The following is a 10455-nucleotide window of genomic DNA, read 5'->3' as shown; positions in this document are numbered from 1 at the left end:
TATTTCACATACAAACTATAAAAACTTATGTCATTCTGTTAAAAAAAAAACATTTTTTGCAAGTTTGAATGTTTGAAGATGAAATAGATGTGATATTATGTCCTCACCTGTTTGAAATGCTGTATTATAGTGATCTCCTTGAGTGGTGTTTCTTAATGTTTAAAGATCGCTCATGAATGGCACAGGCAAAGGACAGTGACATTGTCCTATCAAGCAGGACAATGCCCTAGAGACTGACCATATATGATCAGCGCCCAAGCCCCCTCTCCACCTAAGCTAGGACCGGGGAGGGCCAGGGAATTGCTGCTGATGACTTAACAGACCTGTAGACTCCCCCCCCCCCAACCTTAGCTCAAAACGATGGTAAGGTTGCAGACACTAATGGCACTAACGAGACTGCCAGGGGCCCCAACAGGGAAAATAGCCCAGTGAGGAAAGGAAATAAAGAAAAAATATTTTAAGTATAGTAACAACGTTAAAATAAATATTTGTTCTAAAAACTTTAAAAAAGCAAGAGGAAGAGAAATTAGATAGAAGTGTGCCTAGTGTACCCTCAAGCAAAAGAACCCTAACCCAAGACAGTGGAAGACCATGGTACAGAGGCTATGGCACTACCCAAGACTAGAGAACAGTGGTTTGATTTTGAAGTGTCCTTCTCCTAGAAGAGCTGCTTACCATAGCTGAAGAGTCTTGTTAGGAAGAAAATCTGGTTTCATTTAGGTTCTTAAGCACTCATTTCACGTTCTGTCCGTTTCATGTATATTGATGGCTGGTTTAACCTTGCTTTGCCAGTCCTGTATATGTTAGGAATTGATTTAAGGGTTGGCAGTGCCCAATGCAAGCAAAGCAATGTGATCGTTGAGGAAGGTTTTGAGCAGTGCTGGATTTTTTCTCGATTATTTTCGTTTTTTATCAGTTTACCTTTTTAAATTTTATTTAATATCTTATATCAACTCTTCACTGTTTAAAAAAATCGTAGTATTAATCGGATATACTGTTCTCAGCCGTATTTCAGTAAAATACTGGCGACCGTAATTTTAATCAGAAATTCTCTGTAAAAATATACTGTTCTCAGCTGTGTTTCAGTAAAATACAGGCGACCGTAATTTTAATTGAAAATTCTCTGTAAAAATATACTGCTGTATTTCAGTAAAATACAGGCGACCGTAATTTTAATTGGAAATTCTCTGTAAAAAATATACTGTTCTCAGCTGTATTTCAGTAAAATACAGGCGACCACCGTAATTCTAATCTGAAATTTTCTGTAAAAAAAAATATACTGTTCTCAGCTGTATTTCAGTAAAATACAGGCGACCGTAATTTACGATACTTTATTATTATATTTCAAGGGTTGGTGAGCGTTATATAACTCAATATTTCCATATTTAAAAAGGTAAAAATCCTGGAATAAATGTTGCCAGGCATTTTCCATTTTATGCCGAATTTTTAATAATGTTATATTCTTTTGTAAAATAAAAATTTGGTAGTCTTAGGAGTTGTGAATGCATTATGCAGGCACGTTGGTTTAGGAATATTTTAAGCAGTGCAGATTTATATTTTTTTATTTTTTATTAATTGTTTTCATCGGCAATTTCGTTTGTTGATGTGCTTTGAAATCTAATCTCAAATTTTTAACCAATTTCGTATGTGATTGACTTTATATTCGGATTTTTCATCTATTTCGTATGTTTTGAAATTATCTAATCTCAGTTTTTTCATCAATTTCGTTTGTTCTTTGAAATGATTAATCATAAATTTTTCATCAATTTCGTTTGTTCTTTGAAACGATTAATCATAAATTTTTCATCAATTTCGTTTGTTCTTTGAAATGATTAATCATAAATTTTTCATCAGTTTCGTTTGTTCTTTGAAATGATTTAATCTCAGTTTTTTTTTTTTTTTTTTTTTTTTTTTTTAATTTTATCTATAACGTATGTACTTGGAAACCTTATCTCATCTCTGATCTTCTTTGGTAGAATTAGAATTTGGCGAGCATTTCTGCTCCTCCCTTCAGCCAGGAGAGAGAGAGAGAGAGAGAGAGAGAGAGAGAGAGAGAGAGAGAGAGAGAGAGAGAGCGCCCTTTGAGTCATGATTACATTGTATGTTTATTAAATGTGATGTTTTCCTCTGTTCTATTTATTCAGCTCCCACCGTTGCAAGCAGGACTCGTCCTGCCCCTGGAACTTGAACGTTCCTCTAGATATCCTATTTTCAGTATAGGATTTTATATTTGGACGTAGGATTGTGGTGGTCGATGTGATAACGTCCCTGACTGGTAAATGCCAGACAGGGGTTCGAGTATCGCTTAAACCCGTTAGTTTCTTTGATCGCTGGAACTTCACCATCCTTGTGAGCTTAGGATGGGGGTTTTGGGGAAGCCTATAGATCTATACGCTGAGTCATCAGCAGCCATTGCCTGGCCCTCCTTGGCCTTAGTGGAGAGGGAGGGGAGCTTATAGTTCTTATCTGCTGAGTCATGAGCAGCCATTGCCTGGCTCTCCTTGGTTCTAGCTTGGGTGTAGAGGGAGGGGAGCTTATAGTTCTTATCTGCTGAGTCATCAGCAGCCATTGCCTGGCCCTCCTTGGCCTTAGTGGAGAGGGAGGGGAGCTTATAGTTCTTATCTGCTGAGTCATGAGCAGCCATTGCCTGGCTCTCCTTGGTTCTAGCTTGGGTGTAGAGGGAGGGGAGCTTATAGTTCTTATCTGCTGAGTCATCAGCAGCCATTGCCTGGCCCTCCTTGGCCTTAGTGGAGAGGGAGGGGAGCTTATAGTTCTTATCTGCTGAGTCATGAGCAGCCATTGCCTGGCTCTCCTTGGTTCTAGCTTGGGTGTAGAGGGAGGGGAGCTTATAGTTCTTATCTGCTGAGTCATCAGCAGCCATTGCCTGGCCCTCCTTGGCCTTAGTGGAGAGGGAGGGGAGCTTATAGTTCTTATCTGCTGAGTCATGAGCAGCCATTGCCTGGCTCTCCTTGGTTCTAGCTTGGGTGTAGAGGGAGGGGAGCTTATAGTTCTTATCTGCTGAGTCATCAGCAGCCATTGCCTGGCCCTCCTTGGCCTTAGTGGAGAGGGAGGGGAGCTTATAGTTCTTATCTGCTGAGTCATGAGCAGCCATTGCCTGGCTCTCCTTGGTTCTAGCTTGGGTGTAGAGGGAGGGGAGCTTATAGTTCTTATCTGCTGAGTCATCAACAGCCATTGCCTAGCCTTCCTTGGTCCTAGCTTGGGTGGAGAGGAAGGGGAGCTCATATCTTTTATCTGCTGAGTCATCAGCAGCCATTGCCTGGCCCTCCATGGTCCTAGCTTGGGTGGATAGGGGGTTTGGGGGGAGCCCATATGCTGAGTCATCAGCAACCATTGTCTGGTCCTTCTTGATCCTAGCTTGGGTGGAGAGGGGGCTAGGGCGCTGATCTTATATATAAATGGTCAGACTGTAGGGCATTGTTCTGCTCGATAGGGCAATGTCACTGTCTCTTGTCTCTACCATTCATGAGCGGCCTTTAAACCTTTAAACTTCTTCAAGAGTATCTATATATATATATATATATATATATATGTGTGTGTGTGTGTGTGTGTGTGTGTATGGATGTATATATGTGTGTGTGTATATATATGGAAGATCTATTTTAATGTTGTTACTGTTCTTAGTGTTTTTATTTTTATTGCTCATTACTTCTAATTTGCTTTCCTCACTGGGCTATTTTTCCCTGTTGGACCCTTTGGGTTTATTAGCATCCTGCTTTTCCAACTAGGGTTGGAGCTTAGCTAATAATAATAATAATGATAATAATAATAATAATAATAATAATAAGATAACGACAAGGAAACGGCGAGATAAGGACAGTATAGTAAGCTCCTTGTAGACATCTGAAAGAATGAAGATATTAAGGCTTTTGAAAAGTTGACATTTGCGTTTTCTAAGTGCTTCGATAATGTAGATTTGACAATTAATGCGCAATACGTTATGTGATGCCCAAAATACCCAAGAATGCATACAACAAACATCTTGTAGACCCTGCAGGGCATAGGGTTTCCATGCCTGACAAGACCAGGAAAACAGCCCTTAAGATAAAATAGTGGAAGCAGGGAATTCACCTATATTGTTTATCTTGTATTTAGGCATTTCTATTTAGTCAGGGTAATGTCAACAAGTAGCAGTATGTGTATTATACCATCTTGAAGTCTCTTATAATATTAATATTTGGATTAAGAAGGTAAAATACTGTATTTGCTCTGTGCTTTGGGACCGAGTGGAGGGCAAGAGTAATTGGGGGGAGGGGGACGTCCTGAGAAACAAGAGAAGCTGGCTTTTTATAGATGTGATTCCTGATAACTGGTTGGGTATATTTTTAGCACATACATAACAGATATGCCTTGAAGCTAGCCTTTGTGACTCCATGCTAACGTCTTGGGAGAAGTAACCCGTTGGAGACATTAATTGCATTGGGTGTTAGTTGTTTACATCTATATGGGTCTGCAGATAACATCAACATTTATTTGCACGAATGGCTCATTGGTAAGCCGTCAATCCCCCCACTGTTGCATTCTCCTTTCTCTTACACCCCCTCTCTATCTGTTTACCAAGGCTTTCTTTTCTGTACCTTCCAAGAGGATGACATTCCTTTTCATTCTCTCCACACGTCCTAACCACCTTACAACGCTCCAGTTCATTAATTTACACAGTACATTTTGTACCACTTCAACGGCCTTTGTTTATAAATCTTCATTTGGTATAATACCTAAAATCATTTGTTCTGGGAGGACAACTTCTAAATCTTTATTAATTACATTAGTTCGTCTCTGTGAAACGTCCCTGTTTGGCGATCAACTGGACGGGAGTTCGAAACCTGCTTAAGCTCGATAGTTTCTAGTAGTGTCTTTAACATCACCGCCGTTGTGACCTAGGAAGAGAAGGGGACACTAGCATAAGGATGGTAAGATTGGAGACACTACTAGAAACTATCGACTTTGAGCGGGTCTTTGTTTTATTATTTCACTTCAGTGGTTAACTTGAAGCAAAAAATGGTACTGTAGATCTATATTGAGATTAGAGCTCGTTTGTCGGTTTAAGGTTTAAAGGCTGCTCATGAATGGCAGAGGGAAGGGACAGTGACATTGCCCTAGCAAGCAGGACAATGCCCTAGAGACTGACCTAATATATGATGAGCGCCCAACCCCTCTTTCAAGCTAGGACCAACTAGTGCCAGACAATGGCTGCTAATAACACAGCAGATAGACCTATAGGCTCACCCAAACCCCCCACCCTTAGCTCACAAGGATGGTAAGGTTGCAGCGACCAAAGAAACTGTGAGCGGGACTCGAGCGCTCGAACCCCAGTCTTGCGACCGCTAGCCAAGGACGTGACATCTTGTCTATCGCCTTGAACCCAATCCGTCACCTTGCTGCCAGTGACTTCTTCGAGATTTAGGGGGGGCATTTCCTTCACATCTAAAGTTCCCGTTACTCTAGGTTGCTCATCCGCTTATATAACCATTGTCAAATATGGATTGCTAAGATAAACCGCCTAAATCAGTAGAACTTCAAAAGTTCGAAGTTGGAGCAAATGCTTTTTTGTTGACCAGGTGGACATGAGTCTTTATAGTTTATATATGACATATTTGTTTTTGACGTTGTTAATAGTTTATATATGACATATCTCTTTTGACATTACTTTTTTTAGAATGATTTATTGTTAATTTGTTCTCTTCAGTTATTTATTTCCTTATTTCCTTTCCTCACTTGGCTATTTTTCCCTATTGGAGCCCCTGGGCTTATAGCATCTTGCTTTTCCAATTAGGGTTGTAGCTTGGATAGTAATAATAATAATAATAATAATAATAGCACGGGAAGTTTTGAGGCTCAAAGCAGTCCATAAATAAAGACAATTGTCAGTATTCGACTGTTCTATCAGATCAGGTTGTTCATGAAGAACTTTCATAATAAGTTAAACTCTATAGCCAAGGAATATCTAAAAATGTCCCGGCGAGTAATAACATTTGCTGTAGTCTCCCCAAGTGCTTGTTGATTTATAGGAACTCTAATGCTTCACGGTTAGTTAGTTTTAGGGTAAGGTTTCAAGGCTTCGAGGACTGGAGAATGTGGAGATCTTCAGTTGCCTGCCCCAAGGGACAGAGGTCAGGGGGTATACCTCTCGGTCATACAGCTATGCACTGCCGTATCATATACGCCAGGTTTATATATACTCTCTCTCTCTCTCTCTCTCTCTCTCTCTCTCTCTCTCTCTCTCTCTCTCTCTCTCTCTCTCTCTCTCTCTCTCTCTCTCTCAACGTTTACCCTCTACTCAACAGCAAATTTAGTCTCCTTGATAGACTAAAGATAAAGTCTTTGAAACATCCAAAAATCTTGTAACTCTCTCTCTCTCTCTCTCTCTCTCTCTCTCTCTGCTGTATAGGCGATTGGGTACTTGGCTGTTAATTGACTTTTGTTCTTTATTTTGTGAAAAAAATCTATATTTTACTATGCATAACATCATATAAGAGGTCTTCATGAGGTAATATCTCTCTCTCTCTCTCTCTCTCTCTCTCTCTCTCTCTCTCTCTCTCTCTCTCTCTCTCTCTCTCTCTCTCTCTCTCTCAGCCAGTTATAGATAGATACTTTGTTGTAAAATGTCAGTGTGCTTATGTATATTTGGAATGTAATTTTTTTTCTCTGGCGTTCCTAAGGTTACACAGTTGGGTCCTGTTTGTTTTTATTTTGAGTCTCGGTCAATATGATGTGTGACCTCTTCAATGGAAAAAGGGCGGGCCGGGTCTTCAAGATCTGCTTACTCACTTAGCTTGTAGAATGACACTTGGGTTTCTGATTGGAGGAGGTATAAGTGGGCCTGAACAAGTATCTCTCTCTCTCTCTCTCTCTCTCTCTCTCTCTCTCTCTCTCTCTCTCTAAGGGTTTTAGCCCATGTTTGAAGGTCTCTCTCTCTCTCTCTCTCTCTCTCTCTCTCTCTAAGGGTTTTAACCCATGTTTGAAGGTCTCTCTCTCTCTCTCTCTCTCTCTCTCTCTCTCTCTCTCTCTCTCTCTCTCTCAAATGGTTTTATTATTACTACTACTACTACTACTACTACTACTAGCTAAACTACAACCCTAGTTGGAAAAGCAAGATGCTATAAGCCCAAGGGCTCCTACCGGGAAAATAGGCCAGCCAGGAAAGGAAATAAGGAAACTACAAGAAAAACAATTAACAAAAATATTTTTTTTTTTATTCATTTACCTTTTGAATTTGAAGCATAATATTGTTTTGACCATGAGAAAATTTGTGTAATTTTTGTTATTGCGGTTACTGTACTTTGAAATTACTGTGGCTTTGTGCTTAGTAATAAAGGTTATAGATATGTTGCCTGTGTCTACAGTAAAGTTTAAGGTGAGTGATACTGATTTGCCTCGATCAATCTTACCCATTTCATGTTTTTGTGCTGTATTCCCAACTGGGATGACATTCTTGTTCTTGTATTTCAGAAGTAAGTGTTGACACTGGAAAAATTGATTGTTTAGGGAGAAAATTAATTGTTTAAGGATAAAAAAAAAAACATTGTTTAGGGTAAAATTCATTGTTAAGGAAAAATCATTTAGGGAAAAATTCATTGTTTTAGGAAAAATTCATAGTTTAGGGGAAAAATACATTGTTTAGAGAAAAATTCATTGCTTAGAAAAAGAATTAATTGTTTACACACTATTCATTTGTGAAATATAACTTGTTTGGCTCATACAAGTCTACCAGGTGGTCTGTTATGCTTGTATAACTAATTATATATATATCACAGAATTGTAAGTGATTTGAAATGTGGGCTATCCATAACATTCAAGTTTTGACTGGAAACTATTCAATTCATGTAATGAAAACCTCACTGTTATTCAAGGTAATAGTATTGTAGTGTATATTCCATAGCCACGCCTGTAGGTAATGATAATATATTACAGAACCCTTTTTGGAAGCTGCAGTATTTGTAATGCTAACGGTTGCCCCTTTTGTCTTCTCTTCCCTTGCATCTCCTGTCCCTGCCTACCTACCTACAACTACTACTATCACCACCACTACTCCTGCTGGTTGGTGGTTGTTGGATCTGGGGGATTTGCACACCTCCCTTGCAGACCATCACCGGCAGCATGTCTACCCTGACGCCCCCAATAGCGCTAGAGAACCCAGAACACCAATTCCGTGTCGACTACATACAAGACGTAGCCTCCCAGCCGGACTTCGACTATCCTGAAATATTCTACGAGCACACAGAAAGCCTATGGAAGGACAAGGGAGTGCAGGCCTGCTATGATCGATCCAACGAGTACCAACTCATAGACTGCGCTAAGTAGTAAGTACAGTTTGTTGTACCTTGTATCTCTGTACAGTACATGTATGGTATTGGTCTGAGTTGCCAAGTCTCCATTTTCAATTTTTGCCACATTCTATATTTCTTTTGCTTCGAGAACATCTAAAATATTTGTAGGGTACCAACTCATAGACTGCACTAAGTAGTAAGTACAGTTTGTTTAATATCTTCCTCGCAATATTCCTTGTATCTCTGTAATGTACATGTATGGTATTGGTCTGAGTTGCCAAGTCTCCATGTTCAATTTTTGTTTCACACTATATTTCTTTTGCTTCGAGAACATTTAAAATTTTTGCAGGGTACCAACTCATAGACTGCGCTAAATAATAAGTACAGTTTGTTAATATCTTCCTCGTAATATTCCTTGTGTGTCTGTACAGTACGTGTATGGTATGGTATGTGTTGCCAAGTCTCCATTTTCAATTATTTCTTATACTGTTATTCTTTTGCTTCGAGAAGATTTTAAATTTTTGCCTTATACTATTTTTAATTTAATTTTGCTCAGAAAATATTACCAATTAGTGGGTTGTATTGTAACAGAAACAATATTCCCATGGCTTGAGTGTTGTTTCTCTGTACAGCACATGTATGACATGGTATGAGTTGCCAAGTCTCCATTTTCAATTTTTGTCTTGAACACTTTCAGACCAAATTACCAATTAAAAGGTGGATTTTTTTTCTTGGAGAATATTACCTATTATGGAGATGTATATTGTCTATGGAATACACTCCCTATTTTCCACCAGATATAGATTTAATTCGGTGCCATGGCTCAGAGGATTTTCTTGAGGTTGATGGGTTCAACGCACTGCTAGTGAGCACACACTTTTCATTGTTTTCAGCCAAGTAATCATTATTTTGACATGGGCCATGTCTTTATGTTTTGCTTACTCATTTTAGAGAGTTGTCTGTATATATATATATATATATATATATATATAATTGAGTAATGATTTATTTGTGTATGTATATTTATATATACTGTATGTATGTATAATCGTATATTTGTATGTGTATATTTCTGCCTATACTGCACATTATAACAGAAACCTTAATTGGACAAAGTAAATATCTTACAAAATCAAAATTCCATATATGTGTACTCCTTGCAATTGTGCCATTCTCATTTCAATTTTAGAAATGTATAAAGCTATTCACACACCAACGAGTTAAGCATCTCGTTCTCACTGCCCAAAATAAATAAGACTTGGTTTCGTATATTTGATTTATATCCATTCACTCATTTAAGATAAGCACACAGTTCGAAACTGGATACTCACACATTGTAATATAATATAGTAGTTAGGTAATAGCCGTTGTACATGAAGGATTTGTCGTTATGTCCTCAGAAGGATGTCATCTTCGTGAGTTGTCTGTACGTCATCTCGTATGGACTGTGGATTACCTTGGATTTCTAGATGAAGATCTGTGAATATACTTGCTTCTCAAAGTAGTATTCATTCAAAAATGGTTCTAGATCATGTCTGAAGTCTCTCTCTCTCTCTCTCTCTCTCTCTCTCTCTCAAATGCGTTTAGCCCATGTTCGAAGCTCTCTCTCTCTCTCTCTCTCTCTCTCATAGTTTTAGCCCATGTTCGAAGCTCTCTCTCATAGTTTTAGCCCATGTTCGAAACTCACTCACTCCTCTCTCTCTCTCTCTCTCTCTCTCTCTCTCATTTACACGCATGTTTAGAGCCCCCCCCTCTCTCTCTCTCTCTCTCTCTCTCTCTCTCTCTCTCATTACACGCATGTTTAGAGCCCCCCCTTGGATAGTTGTTGCAGTCTTGCAGTCTCTTGCATTAAGTGTTCTTCATCACAACCGTACAAAGAGGGCCTTTGCCTAGCGTGCCAGTTATTGAATGCAGATATCATTGAAGTGGCATCATCATCGTCATCATCATCATCGTCGTCTTCGTCGTCGTCGTCTGGGTTTAGACCGGGAGAGGAATGTCCGTCTCAAATCGAATCTCGTCCATTGGCATTCGTTTCAAGGAAGTTATATAAAACAGCTTAGTATTGTGTCAAGTCTTCGTTGACGACGGGGACCTCCTCTGGTACCTCGTCTTTCTGGTACCACCTCCTCCTGGTTCCTCCTGCTACTCCTTGTGGTACCTCCTCCTC

At 39.3% G+C, this 10455-nt stretch overlaps 1 protein-coding gene across 1 annotated transcript in view; it reads left to right on the top strand.

Moving 5' to 3' along the window:
* Positions 1-8325, top strand: part of LOC137648487 (guanine nucleotide-binding protein G(s) subunit alpha) — a 78226-nt gene extending 69901 nt beyond the window's left edge. The window contains exon 4 of the mRNA XM_068381406.1: positions 8101-8325. Within this exon, the coding sequence (XP_068237507.1) occupies positions 8101-8319 (219 nt within the window). The 3' untranslated portion in view covers positions 8320-8325. The remainder of the gene's footprint in view (positions 1-8100) is intronic.
* Positions 8326-10455: the final 2130 nt, after the last annotated feature.

This window comes from Palaemon carinicauda, chromosome 10 (assembly GCF_036898095.1).
Source record: "Palaemon carinicauda isolate YSFRI2023 chromosome 10, ASM3689809v2, whole genome shotgun sequence".
NCBI classification, from domain to species: Eukaryota; Metazoa; Arthropoda; class Malacostraca; order Decapoda; family Palaemonidae; genus Palaemon; species Palaemon carinicauda.
This window is presented reverse-complemented; position numbering and strand designations above follow the sequence as displayed.